Genomic DNA, 16,478 nt, shown 5'->3' with positions numbered 1-16,478 from the left:
GTCATATCCCAGTCCCATCTGTTTTAACTGTACAATTTAATAATTGATTTAAAATAACTGTCTATTTCTCTGCTTTTCCCAAATCTAAATAAAATTATAAAGAGCTGATGTAACATTTTACACTCAAATGACTTACAAGCTGCCTAGCTTGAGAGGAGTATACATATATAGTATAGTTTCTGGATATAGTTCCAGAAACTAATGTCCCACTGAGGAAACCAGAGATATTTCTTAAGTTCTAAAAGGGACAGGAAAAGAGGGCATATCAATCTTGACATATTGAAAAGGTCATTGGGTAGATGCAAAATTACACTTATTTAGTCTCCAGAGGGCTGAAATGGGCCCCAGGTTGGTTAACTCCTAAGAAATTTGATTATACAGAAGACCTTTCTAAGAATTAGTGATTAAGAAACGGAAACTCTCAACTCCTTATCTCAGAATGTATTCAAGCAGAGGCTATGATTTTTTTTTTTGAAGATTATGTAATTTTAAAAAATCCTGTTTGTAAGTGAGAAGCTAGATCAGGTAAACTTCAGAATTTCTTTCAATTCTAAAAATTGCCATGAAGCAGTGATGGCACCATAACTTTCTTTATATGAACTCAGAAAGAAGTTGGTCATTTACGGGAGCATTCTCGGCACTTAGAAAATGTATACTAATTGTGCCAATACAATTAGGGGCGAATAGTAAAATTAGTGGCAAAAAAGTGAATTTACTTCCCACTTGTATTAATTTTTTGAATGGAGCACATAACAAGGTTAAATTTAAAGTCAAATCAAAAGCTTTTATTTGCTTTTATTTATTTGTTCTGTGCTAGGTATGATTCTGAAGAAGGCCTACTTCCAGAGTCGAGCATTATACAATTTCAATGAAATATTGGTTGTTACTTTGTTATATTTGCCTCTAAAAATAGATTACAAAATATTTGTAACAGTGGTAATGAGAATTTTTTCTAGGAACCAACCACTCTTGAAAGGACCTCCATTGTCCAAAAAGCCAATTCTAATTTCTAAAACAACAGAAATGAGCTCTCATGATGTGATCCAAACCACCAGATTCACCAGCCTCATTTGTTATTCTCTAGCCACAGCAAGTATTCTCTGCAAGCCCCTTGGCCCTGCAAAGGCAGTTCTCTTTATGGAGTACTTCTCCTTTTCTCCAAATGGTGCTTTCTTACATTCTCTGTGGACCTTCCCCTGATTCTCCTACAAAAAGTTAGTGCTTCTCTTGGCTGTGTCCCCATAGTATTTGATAAGTAAGCGTCCCTTACACTGTGTAATATTTATTCATGTACTGGTCTCTTTCCCACCAGACTGTGAGCTCTTCAAGCATAAAGACTAAATCTTTGTATTCCCTCCCTTCTTCCCTGGCACTTAGTAAGTTTTGAACCATATGAAAAGCCAAAGAGAGCAGCTTGCTCTCAGTCAACATTTCCTAATCTCTGGCACTTAGTAGGTTCTTAGGAAATGCTGAATGGGAACAGATTGCTCTCTTAGTATTTTGATATATTTCAGCAGGCCCTAGCATTTACATTTTTTGTTAAACCAACATTCCTCTGGCACACTCCCTAAGGCACCTGCCTTGGGTTTGATGCCACTCTACGGCTGTCAAACCTGCTTTCACATGCCCCAGACGGGAGTTTCCTCCTTTTCATTCCATCAACATCCTTGGCGATGTGATTCTCAACATCACCTAGAAGCTGGAAGGAATTCAATGTGTTTGAACAAATTCAGATATATACAGGAGTAACAACTGCTACCAGATTTCTTATTAACGGGTCTACATCAGCATAGTATCATATACTTAGAGAAAGTAGGTTTTTCAGATTTGTTTTTCCTTAATTACTATCCTTTTCTTATTCTCAGTGGTTCCTAATGCACTGCGGAGGTAATAGCTAACACGTGTTCTTAATTCACTGTGCAAGGAATAAGCCTACTAGGTGACGGTCACTATTCCGAGAGGTTTACACAAGTTATCTCATTCACTCTTCACCACATCCCCGTGAGTAAGTACAATTCTCACTGATGTTCTGGAGAGAGGTACAGAGTTGAAAGATATAAAGCTATGGACTGAATGCAGGTGTTGTGACGCTAAAACATACCCTCTGAATCACTCCTCTCAAAAAACTACAGCCTAAGATTCCTAAACAATAATTCAAAATAATAGAATGCTGAAACCTTCTTTTTCACCTATTTTTTCTGAGGCAAAACATACCTTTATTTGATCCATTTCATCAGTATCTATGAACTAAGCAATGGGAAAAAAACGCAAAATTTTATTTTTTTAAAAAAAGCTAGCTCTATGTTCAGCTCACAGTTTTAGACACCGGTTGAAAATTAGGTATTTTAAATTTGAGAAAAAAATGAAAATATATATGAAGGATTCGTCTCTGAATTCAAGTAGTTTATCATTATTTCAAGAAAGTTATTATGAGTGATCTCTATATGTCTAAACCCACCAGATACATTTCTGTTTTTAGGATGAGATGAGGTAGTATAGCACAAAAAGGACAGATAACAGTAAGTGATGTGATAATACAGATAGGAAAAAAAAAAAAAAAACACACACACACACACAGTATAAGTTTTCTTTTTATTTTCTTTAAAGCAGTGTCAAGACAATTTTGGCTCCACTTTTTCTATTCTCTCTTCCATCCACACTAAGGTTAAATGGCTATACAAACATTAAAATAAAGAGCAAAACTTTCAAAATATTAAATAAAGAAAAAATTTAAAGGATAGATTCTTGCACAATTGCCAGAAATTAAATCTTTAAACTAAAGAACATTTATTTAAAATCTAGAATTATTTTAAAGACTATTAAGGTACATAACAATTACTAAACAGAGCTAGAGAAAAAGTAGCCTAGCTTCTAATGTGACAGAAAATTTCTTAACAGCTTGAAGATGATTGTGTCAGAATAAGAGCTCTAAAATCTGATGGTTCCAGAACAGGAAATGGCATGTAGTGAATTAAAGATATCACAGAGGATTATTTATGAGAGCCAACATAAATTAGCTTTGTTAAACAGACCAGGTGAGTCAATTATCATTGTTCAGAGCACAGACATTCTGAACTGTGTCAAGGAGAGACAGAGATACTGTGATATGTAAATCTTATGTCATCACCCCTAGATGGAATCTGCCCATAAGATCCCAGAAATGCTTGATAATTCCCTATTTGGCAATTCACAGTTTCAGAAAGGTGTGTAATGTATGTCTCTGAGATACTTTCTCCCAGGGCAAAGATGACAAGGGATTCCATTAACTGTTTGCTCTGTGCTATCAGCTGTTTTTGAGTTTGACTTTCAGAGGAGTGAGTGATCTTTCTGCATTACACAAAACACCACTGGCCTCTACAATACTGATTCTTAACAACCTCAATTTGAAGGGCAGCCTGAACATATTGACAAACTCTGTTTTGAATTATTATCTGCCAGCTGCATCTGTGACTCTTGTCCTTTAGCAGAGGTTACAGTCTCTTATTTTTGCAACTTTCATCTCAATTCAATTAATGTTCACACCCTTTCATCTAATTCAAAATGTAAAATGAAAACATTTTTGCCAAAGCCAGTGAAATTTTGTACTCCATATTTACATGTCACTGTAAACATAAGGTGTTTTTAGCAGGGTGCTAGCTCTATAATAAATACTTGATAAATGCTGCCTTAAAGCCTACCATTTCTAACCTCCTATTCCTCCTACATGAATGATCAACTGTAAAACTATTTAGCTCCCTCTTTTGCCTTCTTCTCTGGTAAACTGACTTCTCTTATAAAAATATTTTTATTCTAACACCTTTAAAGCAAATATTTTAAAATTTATTTTGTATTATGTAAATAAAATAAAGTTCACATTTGCATCAGTGATATCAATTATAACATAATTCCTTGTAATCTTGCTAGGGATGTCAACACTTATTAGCAAAATATTGCTTCCTCTTTTGTCCCCTTACTTCTTGGTATTTCTCCATATATTTGGAAAGACTATGAGAAACACTCTAAATAGCCATTGAAGAATTGTTCACATTTTCTTCACATCTATTCTGTTGACCATATACTGTTAGGAAGAAAATTTTTTTAATATAAATATGGCTGTAAAAAGCCAAATGGATCATATACACACTCTAGCAGCTAAGATAAAATAATTCCTAAACTCAGCTATTGAGAAATAAGAGACTTATGTTGAAATGCAGAATGATAGTTTTTTCAGTGCTGCATGCCCAGCATTTCATGAAGCTATGTACATTATCTTACTTACTACCACTATGAGATATAATGATTAACCCTATTTTAAAGATGAGGAAACTGAAGTTTGGAAAGATAAAGCAAGGTGATCAAGATCCCTGAGTAGAATTAAAACCAAGGATTTTCTGATATCCCTCTTACTTAATGTTTCTGATTTTAAAAGGAGGAAGGGGAGCTTGCATCTGGTTAGAAGCCATAATCAACAATACAACCAATGAGAGTTTGCCTGGTATTCCATGAGACACCAAGCACCAGCAGATAACATAAGATGTCGAAGAACAGGGATTTCTAGATAATTCACACACTGTGCTTTTACTCTAGAACTTCAAACAGTAGCACAGAGCCAATGTTCCAGAACTGTCCATCTGTATTCAGAGTGTGTGGATATTGTAGGGAAGACATCCAAATAATTTTCTGTAAATATCATCATAAAGCAACATTGATGAGATCAAATCACAGCCCCATTATTAAGCTTTCATTCTAAAAGCATTTTCATCAATATCCTTTCCAGTCTAGCAGGTAACATTTGATTTGAAAAAAGATAAGGGCAATATATATTAAGTCCATGTAGAAATGTTTCTCTTTCCATGTGAAGTTGTGAAACTCAGTCTAAAAGACATAATTCAAGCAGAAAGGTATCCAAAAGAAATGAGAGAGGGAATTAAATGTAAAATATTTGACATTGGCTGCTTCCACAAATACACTGTAACAGTGCAAACTAAACTACTCATTTAATGGGAGGTATAAAGGACACAGCATCCAGCAAACACTGTCACAAAAGAGGACCCAAAACAGATGTGGGAAAAATAAACACCCTCGCTGCTTCAGAATTTATAAAATGGTCCACAAAGAGCAAACAGGCCTTCTCACCACCATTCAACTTTAAGGCCCATAAAAAATGTTGCATGAGAAACTCTCTCAGATGGATTCAATGTTCTGCTAAACTTGTAATAGTGCACATGGATTGAAGTTTTCTATGACCAGCGTCAGTAAACCGAATTTTAAAGCAACCACATTGCTTATAAATAGGTCAACATCATTGGCATTTAATGGCTATTATATCTGTTAGAACATTTTTATTTTATGCTGTGTGCACACTCAGCCCCTGTTACAGAGTTTGATGTGTCCTTTAAAGAGACTTTCCAAGAAAATGACTGCCACGATTTTAAACTTGTGTGGAAAGATACCATAAAGCAATTCTTTTGAGATGGGCTTGGATTCTTTTCCAAGGAGATTAGCACCGTTAGATTGTCATTCTGTTAATAAAAGGTATGTGTTATGTGTTGCTTATGAACTTGTCGGATTAGTCAGAAGAGACTAATCCTTGATTAACAGAGAATATATCCAGATCCTTGATGAACAGAAGATAAACGATACTTTCTTTCAGACCTGTTCCACAACATACTCTCTACTTGAACTCATGTGTAAAGACCTACAACAAAAACCCTACCACATCCTCAGCCTCATTCACACCACACTGTCTGTCCCATGCTTAGGATCGGTATGTGTATGCAGGGGGAACTAATTCAGCATCTCCTTAAAAAAATATGTCTTTTACATGCCATCTTATTAGAATGTAGTGTTTAGTCAAACATAGGTTCCACTGTAAAGGAACTTAGACTTCTCAAAATTAAAAATAATATGTGCTTTATATTAACTTGGTGGAAACTTTAAATGTCTACATTAACAGTGTGACTGTCCAAGATTCCTTACATGGCTTTATCATAATAATATTTTCAAAGCTCATTTTCAAGCAAAAATGAGTATCAAATGACAAAGCTAGTGGGAAAAATATCATTTCAAACCCAATTATATTAACACTAGGAGAAGTTAAAGCAATATTTGTCTTAAAAGCACACATTTGCCAATTACTGGTGGGTAAAAATGAACACTCCACGTGCTTGCCTTTATTTTCTCAGTTTCCTTATTTTAAGGGTATTTAAGATGGTTGTGATGTTCACACAAAGCCTAATGTCTAAGATTTTTCACAGTATGCTACTGATTCCTACCAACATAACCTAGGCATATATGTATTTCACTTTTCAGTCTTGGAATCAATAATAAAATGTCCTATAACAACCCTAAAAACTTTCAAAAACTTTCTCATACTCTTGCATTTGTATTATCAAGGAACTTTCAGAAGGAGATTATTTTCACTACTGGAACCCTGACATGGCCTGGGTCCCCCTAAAACGCCATTAAATAAAACTGAATGACTGCAGTATATAATCCCATAAACAGTATGTGAACAGGATTTTCCACAAGCCCACAGAGTTGCTGGGTTCCAGTGTTATTTTTTTACAATGCTAGAACATTATGAGGCATCCAAAAAAATCTCAAATTAATAATTTTGCATGGAGAATTTATTGCAGATATACACAGGTATCTTCCTTGAAGAATAAAAAGAAATATACTTCATAAGTGTCCTGATTCTTTACTACAGCTTATTTGTAACTTGTTTTTTTCTGAATTTCCATTGGATTAACTGGTCATCTCAGTGGAGTACATTTTATTTGAACAATTTTTTGCTTAAACAACAGGAGACCTGCTAATACATTCTACTTGAGGCACATTCGGAAGGCTTCATTTTCATCCCAGATAAACAGGTAGCGCTGGCAATACAGAGCATCCTAGGAAATATGTCACTGCACATGTTAGGTCTGAGAGTGCAGAAACAAACTGCCAAAACAGAAAATAACGTGTGCTCATGGTATGCAGGCATGATTACAACTTCGTCCTTTTACAGTGATGCATAACCACATTCTAACGATAATGTGTCATCTCATGTTGTAAGAGAATAAAGGGGATGGGAGGGAGGTGTTAAAGAGGTAAGAAAGAAGGAAATGAAAGGAGAAGAAAGAAGGAAGGGAGGGAGAGAAGGGGGAAAGAAAGAAGGGAGGAGGTGTTTTACTATTAACTTGTTCTTGACAGTTTTTCTGAAAATTTGGTATTTCACACACTCTTTGAAAGAAAAACACTATCATTTATAGATATGATGCTTTGATTTGCAAATAATGACTCTGCCATTTCATGCTACAATTAAATTCAAATCAACAACATGACTGTTTCTTGCAGATTAAAAAGCTAAATTTTTAAAAAGGTGCAGATCTTTATCTTCTGTTTTCAGATTTGTCTTTTATATAGATCAAGTTAAAACTCCATCAACATAAAATAAAAAGAAAAACGTGTGACTATCAAATAGTCACAAAATGTAATTTAGAATCGTTTTATCATTTTAAAATGAAAATGACTTAAAACCTTAAATCACACACAAATAAAATTAATGCTTTTATTTTATTTTGTTCTTCACACAGGAAATTAAAGTTAAATCATGATTCAGTATATAAATGGGATTTAAAATATAAACCTAATTTTACACCTTTTTCATAATTTAGAGTTCCAATTTTAAATTTCACAACTAAACTGATAAAAACCCTACAAATTTACAGAATACATACTTAAAAGTGAATTTATTGATTACTCCTTGTCTCTCACATTGTCTCTTGCAGCTTTTGAAAAAGTAAGCAATTTTTTGATGTCAATAACACTTACTAAAATAAAGATATATACCACAGACCATAGCAGTTTGATTATGGAACTCTCTGGGTAGTTTTGGGTGAGTTTTTAGTTTTATTTTTTAAATAAATACACTGAACAAAATTTAAAATAGTTTGTTTCACAATAACTTGAATTCATTCTTTAGCAAATCTGCCTTGCCATTTAATGTATTTAAACATAAATAAATATTTGAAAAGTGTATCTACAATGTTCCTAAGAAATGGTTTTGAATTCCAGAGTCCCAAGGAGATGAATTGGCTGTCAGATAACAATGTGCTTCCATCAGATGGACTTGGCAGTTGTAAACAAAAGGAATTTTCTCAGCTTTTCCTCACAAATATGAAATATTTGCTCTTGGCCAACAGCTGGGGTGATTTAAAGAAGTCCTGCATATATATTAGTTTTCATTCAAAATTATGAATCCTCATCCCACTTTGAAACATCTGACTTAGTCTTAGTAGAATATAAAAATGTTCTGAGATGAAGTGATATTCCCAGAGGAAGTAAAAGTCAAAAAATAGTACCTACTTACAACTCTAATCAAATTTCAGAGCATATAGCATCTGGTTAATAAGTTGTAGGAAAAGTTAATTTATTCAAGATGAAAGTTCAGACAATACTCTGAAGTGACTTGAAAAAGAATGAGAAAGTGTGTTTAGTTCTAATGTTCCTGAAAATATTTAAAACAACAATATTAACCAAAATAGAGACTGCATAAAAAAACCATCAAAACTCCTTCAATGATTTGGAAGTTAAGAACCAAACTCAAGATACTTTCCTGTGATGACTAACAGGTATTCTTGAAAACACAGTAAATGTTTAAATGATAATTTATCTATTCATTTTAAATTATATTGATACATTCTTAAATGAAATGGATGAAAATATCTTTTCATGTTACTTACTAGGAATTAGCTATTCATAGTCTATAAAGGAGATAAAAGAATACATACTTTCAGTGTATTTTTTGTATATTTAGAGATAGGCTATGAACTTATAAACTTTGTTATGAATGCTACCAAATGTTTACAATGTTTTTATTTTCCTCTAAAATTAGTTGAAAGTAGTGATCTTAAATTTATTTTGAATTAAACAATTATAGTCCCTGTGTTGTAATATTTATCATAGAGAAAAATTAATAGCAAAATAAAGTCGATATATTTCTGTGTTTTACTTGAGGTGATAAAAATATAGTCTATATATTTATAAATATCTTGGAAGGGGACAAACCATTTTTCTACTATAGACAATTACAGGGAATTAACTTGTCCCTTTTTGCCCAGTGAACCTGAATATGTGTTATGACTAAAATGAACATTAGATTTCATTATTTTTTGGAAAAAAACTTATTTTTACTTAAAGTGATTATTAAGGCAGGCTTGAAAACTTATTAAAATAATTGTTGTTGCTTTTTCTAGATCTTTTACTTGCCTTCAAAATGCAAACATATTAAACTTAAATAAGACACAGAAGACATATAATTCACACTTCAAATTACAAATACTGTAATTTATCTTATTTCAGATAGAGGTTTTGTCTTTTGTAGATATATACTGCAAACATTTTTTAAAGTCCTCAAGTAATATGTAAAAAAATGTATCTTAAAATCTGGAGTCTACATTTACTCTTCTTGGCGGGGGTGGGGGGCAGAGGGAAACAAAAAACTTTGAATGTCCAGAATTTGATAATGCAGTTCTTACTTTCATAATCTTTAGATTATTTTTCCAGAAGACATATTTTTAAAGCTAGTGTGAAATAATAAAACAAAACTGTGAAAAGTAGTTAACAATGACAATGTTTACCATGTTAAATATCAAAAAGTAAATATCAGTAAAACATAAAATATTTCATCAAATGTCACTGATGACACACGAAGCACCACTATGAAAATAAAAATAACGACTGGCAAACCTTCTCTCTTCCCTAATGCACCATTAATGCAAATAAAAGTACCACCTTTCATTCTACATGAGCAAATAAAACAAATCAAATGAACAATAAGAAATGCTTGTACATGTTTAAGTACGAAAACAATGATTATCAAGGAAATACGTGTCTCAGGAAAACAAATCTGTACTTTTGAGCTTCATTACAAGTTAAAACTTTTTATTCAGGAACTCTATTTGTCATAAAGTTGTCTGAAAACCACTCATTCAACCTCCTTTTTCTGCAAATTTTCTGAAATTGAAGACATGGTGCTTGAAATTTAAGTATTTTTAAAAACACAGTTATGTTGTCATAACTTTGGAATTGAAAATACTTACAGTCTTTCCAGTTCTTTAAGATCCTGGAATGCTCCTCTTTCAATGGTGCTAATCTTATTCTCCATAAGCTGACTGAAATGCAAAATACAACATGATTCTTAATGTTACCACTCACCATCTGAATACATTTCAATTCAGCAACTGAAAACTTAACCTCTTTCTCTTTGTAGAGTTAAATTTTGCTGACTTGAGATCCAATATCAAATTTAATAATAATAATATATCTGAGTGAACTCATGGAAGGGAAATAGCAGTGTCCGCATCACAAATCTTAATACGAATGCAGTTTCTCATGAGATTTACTAGTCAAAACTCTGACCCTTAAACTAATAGTGTGTCTGAAGAGTAATCCTTGACACTGAAGCTTTGATAGCTTTTTTTGGTATACTGGTTTTTAACTTAACCAAATAATCAAAATACAGTAATTCATCATACACATACTTCAATTCTGACATGGATACACATCAGCAACTGGAATAATTTGTAATGGCCAAAATGTGTCTCTTAAAGCTTAGAACACTGAATGCACAGTGGTCAAAATAGTATGGCTATTGGCATGTCAATATTTACAACCCTTTGGGCAAAAACAATTTAACATTACATTGACTCTCAAGTGGTGGTTTACTCACAGCTAATTTAACCCACTAACTAAAGAAGTAATCATATTGCAACAATTTTATAGAAGCTACAAAGATATAAAATATAAAAAACTCAAAGTATGATTAATGTATCATTATAAACATTTTCTCCACCAAAAACTCGGCTGTAAAGTTTGAATCCTTGATTTTAAAGCTTGAAATTAGATTTTTTCAAAATAATAAATGTTTTTGTTATTAATAATAAAATGCAGATCCACTTAAATTTTTTTTAATTTCCAATCCTAAAAGTATCAACTATTTCACATTATTTATTCATTTTGTGAAAACAATTATTCAACATTTTTATATGCATAAGGCACTTAGGGTATGGTATAACAATGATCTGAGGTCATTTCTGGATTATTGGTTCTATGGCATGTTTCCAACCTTAAAATAAAAGTTCCAATTTTTATTAAACGTTGCAGTACAATGACAAACACACAAAAAAGGAAACCAAGCCATGACCTTTTTAAATTTTTTATGTTAGTCATCAGAATAGTTATAAAAAGTGATATCAGTAATGATTCAAAATATGCAACCTTAAAAAATTATTCAACAATACAGATGAAACACTTACAGAACTCTTAGATGTCTAAGACCAGCAAAATCTGTCTTCGTAATTCTTGTGATGTTATTTCCATTTAAATCTCTAAAAGAAAAACCAGAAAGTGAAAGTTCGATTTTATTTCTATGTTTACCTGCTTCAAGTAAAATTTAGAGTAAATCAGAACTAAAAGTTAATTCAATTACTAAAGTAGTGTACAAAGTATGAAGGAAGAAGAGGATAATCTTTGAAAGGATATTTTTAAAATGACTCACCACGTTTACAAAGTTCATTCTTGCTGGCATATGACAAGAAAACGAGGTGGTTACATTATCACCAAAAAGTTCTCGTTTGTTGTGTTTTGTGTATAGGAGAGTGCTTTCCAATTTTATTTCTATAAGGATGTGTATATTCATTTCACAGGTATTCTGCTATTTTACTATAATTGTTAGGCACACCCCTCCGAAAAAAGTTCCCTTCAGGAAGTTAAATGCCCAATTTTCTCCTCATACTATTCAGGAAGAAATTTGATAAAAATTCAGAACACTATCCTTAGGTTGCATGGTGGCAAAACTTCCTAAGGCACAGAAAAAAATTAATGCCATCAAAACAACTGCACTTCAAAGACTTGCATTTATAGGCATTTACCTTCCAACAATTCTGTTTGTACAAAAACTTAACTCTTCATGCGCAGTTCAGGGAACCCCGCTGTGATTGTAAGGGAAAACTACTAGCAGGGGCGAACATGAAAATAGTATTCAGGCCCTGACATTTTTGTCAGATTTCTGCACCATTTTTCCTTTCAGGAGTCATGATTTCTCTTTCTGGCATTTCAGGTCAAGATCTAAACTTGCCCTGGTTCCAATCATTTCAAGTAAAACCAGGCTTTACTGTGCTTTGAATGCTCTTCATAGAAGTAAGTTCTCTATCACCTTTGACTCTGCAACATCGTGTTTGAAACCTGTATTCAAACTGTTTCCATAATAGAATTTTACCAGGTAGCACCAAGTAAACTATTTTCTGAAAACTTTCAGTGAATCTCTCATAAGGATGTGTATTTTTTCAAGAACCTGCAACTCGATTGCTACGACCCCCCCCCCCCACCATCCACCCACCCAAGTACATTCCATTTTAAGTAAGACACGTTAATATTTAAACTTTAAACTGTCCCGAATGGCATGAAGTGACAAGTGCTAAGAGAATTCTGCATGGCGTCTCTTCCTTTCTCCCCAACCCACTTCTCCAGGCTGAGCGGAGTACCTTTCAGTTGTTCCTAGGATTGTTGGGCTATTCGATATAACGTGAATCTCCACCCCCACCCCCACTCCCACCCTACACAAATGGGGATCGAATCCTGACAAGACACCCCTAGTAAAGCCCCGATTTGGCCAGCTGGTAAGGAGGAAGAGGAAGCAGTAGGGGTAACCTAGTGAGGCTGGGGGTAGAATATTGATCTGCAAAGGAAAAGAGTACTCCACTTGGGCCTTAAAACTGAGAGCGAGGGAAATGGGTTGGATAAGAAGGGCGACTAGAAGTGCAACGGGCTGCGCGGGTGAAGACGTGCGGGTCGGGGCACCTCCTCTCCATGGCCCAAAACCCTCACAATTCCGGGGTCAAGCAGGCCGCGGGATAAGTCCAGACGCGCCGGCCCCCGCCAGCCTAGCCCAGCGCCCTTCTCTGCCTCCGGGCCCACACGCAATAGCGAGAGCGGAACGTGCCCAGGGCGGCCGGACTGGCGCGGGGCGGCGGCCTCGGCGTTCACAAAGAGAACGGCCTCCGTGCTCCACTTCGCTGAACTCTGGAAGCGCCCCACCAGGAGCGCGTGGGCCGTCAACACAGGGTCTGCATTTACTTCTTCATTAGAGACTCGCAGAGACAGGGAGGCGGGGACGTCTGCGGGCAGCGGAGCGCGAAGAGGGGAAGGCAGGGGAGCTGCTGCCACGTGAAGGGGCGCAGAAACTGCCAGAAAGGTGGATGGGGGAGCAGGGGTTCGGGAGGAAGGGCCGCAGGGGGCAGCCAGGCGCCGCGGGGTCGCCGCAGCGATAATACTCGGTTGGGCTGGTTCCGGTTGCAGAACCAGCACTAACTTCGCTTAACCGTTGGGACGCAGTCCTCCCCGCTCAGTCACCGGCGGGGGCAAGTCCCATGGGGCCTAACGCCGTCTTCCCCTTCCCGGAGAAGTGGGGGGCGGGGGGCTGAGCGCGGCTACTATGCGAGCTGTCGCGGTCCTGGACACCCTTCTCCCCGCAACCTGTGAGAAGCACCCCCAGGCGCTCCATGACCCCTTCTTCCTACCCTTCGCCCCCAGGAGGGTGACACAAAATCGGGGAGTGCAAGTTTCTCTCTTTTGAGTCTCCCTGCTATCTCCTCCGCGCCAGCCTGCTACAGGAGCGGGGACTGGGCTCTGAAACCGACCTGGAGTGCTGGCAATCGCAAGGTGACTCCGATTATGGAGTCTGGAGAACAAAGTGGCATCTCACTTGCCCCGGGCATCCTCCAGTACTTGTCCCCTATCTACTACTCTCTCCCCAGCTCCAGAGAACTAGCCCACAGGGAGCTGCGGTGGCGGGAGGAGAGCAGGGGAGGGAGACCTAGCGAAGCTGCCAGCGGACCCGCCCCTACTTGGACAGTGGCCCTTCCCTGGCCAGTACCCTCCCGGAGAGCTCAACCCCAGGATGCGCATGGGGGAAAGCTAGCGAGGGCTGCCCCAGGCACAGGACCCTGATCTGCCAGGTTCCTCCAGTGGAGGCAGGGGTGCACCGCCCGGATGGGGAGAGGGGAAGACGAAGAGCGCATACTCACAATCTCTCGGTGTTGCGGGGGATATTCCTGGGCACGCTGCGCAGCGCCAGCCCGTGACAGTCCACTGTGCTGCCCGAGCAGGAGCACTGCGCCGGGCACGCCTGCGGTGCCACCTTGTTCAGGATCGCCAGCAGTAATCCCAGCGACAGGGACAGCATCTGCCAGTCGACGCCGCGCATCTTTCCCCGCCGCCTCCTTCCTCACCGGCGCTGGGGGCTTTCTTTAGCTGCTACTCCGAGGGAACCGCGCAGTGTCTAAGGCCCAGTGCCCGGCGGGGCTAGCAACCCAGAGTGCCAGGGGAAATGTGCACAAAATAATATGGAACAAGGCAGTAGAGCCCCCACAGGCACACGCCTCCCACCTCCCTCTCCACCCTCCTCTAGTAGAGCAGGAGGTCCTTGGGCAACTTTAGGTCCTGAGGATCAATCAGCCTGGCCAGGGCTGCAAGGAGACCCCAAGAGCAGCAGTGAGGAGATCACGCGTCTTCTGTCTCCCAAGGATGAACTTGGCGGTAAAAGAGCTGGGGCTTCCAATGGCCGTGAAGGTGCAGGGGCCGGTTGTGTGGGGGAGGGCGGTCCTCTGATCCCACGCACGCTTCTGCAAATCCGATGCCAGTGGAGAAGGTACGAGGCAGAAGACGGGTGATCAATAGGTATGATGCTCCCGATCAAAGTGGGCTCCCGAGGCTAGAAGGCGTGGGAACCCAGCGGGCCCATAGCAGAGCGCACGGGGCAACTGGGCATGGCGCGCAGGGGCGCACAGGGCGGACGCGCAGTCCTGGGGGCGCAGAGCTCGGGACTGTGCTCACTTACGCGGCCTCTCCCCAGCCCTCTGCTCCGCCGCAGCCTGGACGGGTCCTCGCGGTCTCCCGACAGCCGAGGATGGTTTACAAACACACATGCACTTCGCTGAAGGATGTCTGGGCAATCCCGCCCCCGGCTCGGCGTCCTTGGCGACGCTCTGCACCAGGACCTGCCCCGAGGTCACGCAGAAAAGACAAAAGGGCAGTCGGACCACTGCAGTCGCGCAGAAATGTCCACTAGTCAGCACCCCGGCGAGGAAATCCAAGAGGCCAACTGGAGGACGAATGCTGCTGCGAAGACTGAGTGGGAACTGACTGGGGGCGGACTTAAAGGCAGGCAGACCGGAAAGAGTGTAGAGGCAAAGGCCAAGGTTGGAGGTGTCCGCGTCCCGCTGGGGCGTACTGGAGAATGGCTCGGTGGCAGGTGGGCGGGTGGGATCCGCTACTCCGGGCAGAGCCAGGCGGCAGCTGAATGGCAGTCGTGTGTGCGCGCTTATGAGCCCCGCTCGTCTCCCGGATACGCCGCAGCTCCACGGAAGACACCTGATGGCAAAGGTGGAAGAAACCAGAGCCGGGTCCCGGAGGGTGCAGAGCCAAGGCCGGCCCTGGGCAGTCTCCCACTAGTGGTTCTTCCTTCACAAAGTGCAACAACTTTTCCCAGGCTTTGAATCCCGTCCCGCAGGGCCACAGTGGCGGTCCCCCCGCCGGCGTCGCGACGCCGCCCGGCTCCTGGCGCTGCACCTGACGCGGCGGCCGCAGTCCTGGGCAGTCCTTCTCTTTCCAGCCCCTTCCCCTCTCCCGCTGCAGTCCTGGCCTCCGGCTCCGGGGAGCGAGGTGGGGGAGAGGGAAGGCGACGACTCAGAGCGGGGATTCGGTGGCTCCGCCGACTCCGGAGCCCCTGGCAAGTGTCTAAACAATAGGACGGACGCAGCAGCCCAAGTCTCGCTCGGCTGGAAGGAAGGTGGGTGGTGGTTGCAACTGGAGTTGTTCGCTGGGGCTGACTGGCGCTCCGCGCAGCCAAACAAAAACCCGGCCCGCGCCTCCAGAGCCGGCTGCGGGCCCCGGGCGCTCCTTTTTCTGCTCAGCACTCCCGCCGTGCCCAGAAAGCGCGGCAGCTCCGGCCTGCGCCCGGGCGCCTCGGCGCTCCCATCCCTCGCCGCCGCCTCCGCCGCCGCCTCCGCCGCCGCCGCCTCCGCCGCCGCCGCCTTCTTTTTCTTAACCACAGTCTGCGGCAGCCACCACCGCCGCAGCCAAGCTCCGCCGTCCAGGCGCTTACCAAATAAATAACACCAAGTCCGAAGTTGAGCCGGCGCCGGCCTTATATAGCCGCCCGAGCCCCCGCCCCCTGACCCCGCCCCTCGAGGCCCGGCCCCGCCCCCTGGCTGCGCTCTGGGAGCCCGCACCTCGCCGGGGAGAGGGGAGAGGTGAGGCTGGGGCTGCTAGCGCCTGGCGGAGGCGGCGGCGGGCGGTGCGCGTTCCCGTGCGCCCCGGCTCGCCCCCTAGCTCCCACGCCCGGGCAAAGTTTGCCCGAAGATGGAGGCTCCCGAGCCCCAACCCCCAACTCCTTGGCCCCAGAGGTGACCCGGGCTAGGAGATAGTCGTTTGCGGTGGGAGAATGGGGAGAG

The 16,478-nt window shown here is 40.8% G+C and overlaps 1 protein-coding gene across 9 annotated transcripts in view; it reads right to left on the bottom strand.

Annotated features, from left to right (window-relative positions):
- Positions 1-16,143, bottom strand: part of SLIT2 (slit guidance ligand 2) — a 381,892-nt gene extending 365,749 nt beyond the window's left edge. For 6 of the 9 annotated variants that reach the window (XM_032273382.1, XM_032273391.1, XM_032273387.1 and 3 more), the window contains exons 1-3: positions 14,052-14,531; positions 11,283-11,354; positions 10,068-10,139 (exon numbers count right to left, since the gene is read on the bottom strand). In XM_032273382.1, the coding sequence (XP_032129273.1) occupies positions 10,068-10,139; positions 11,283-11,354; positions 14,052-14,230 (323 nt within the window). In that variant the 5' untranslated portion in view covers positions 14,231-14,531. Of the gene's footprint in view, positions 1-10,067; positions 10,140-11,282; positions 11,355-14,051 lie in introns of all 9 variants that reach the window. The other 3 variants (XM_032273416.1, XM_032273409.1, XM_032273421.1) reach the window with 1 other exon arrangement.
- Between the last annotated feature and the right edge of the window lie 335 nt (positions 16,144-16,478).

This window comes from Sapajus apella, unplaced genomic scaffold (genome assembly GCF_009761245.1).
Source record: "Sapajus apella isolate SASKATOON/1434 unplaced genomic scaffold, GSC_monkey_1.0 scaffold5, whole genome shotgun sequence".
NCBI classification, from domain to species: Eukaryota; Metazoa; Chordata; class Mammalia; order Primates; family Cebidae; genus Sapajus; species Sapajus apella.
The sequence above is the reverse complement of the archived record's forward strand: the minus strand, read 5'-3'. Positions and strand labels throughout refer to the sequence as shown.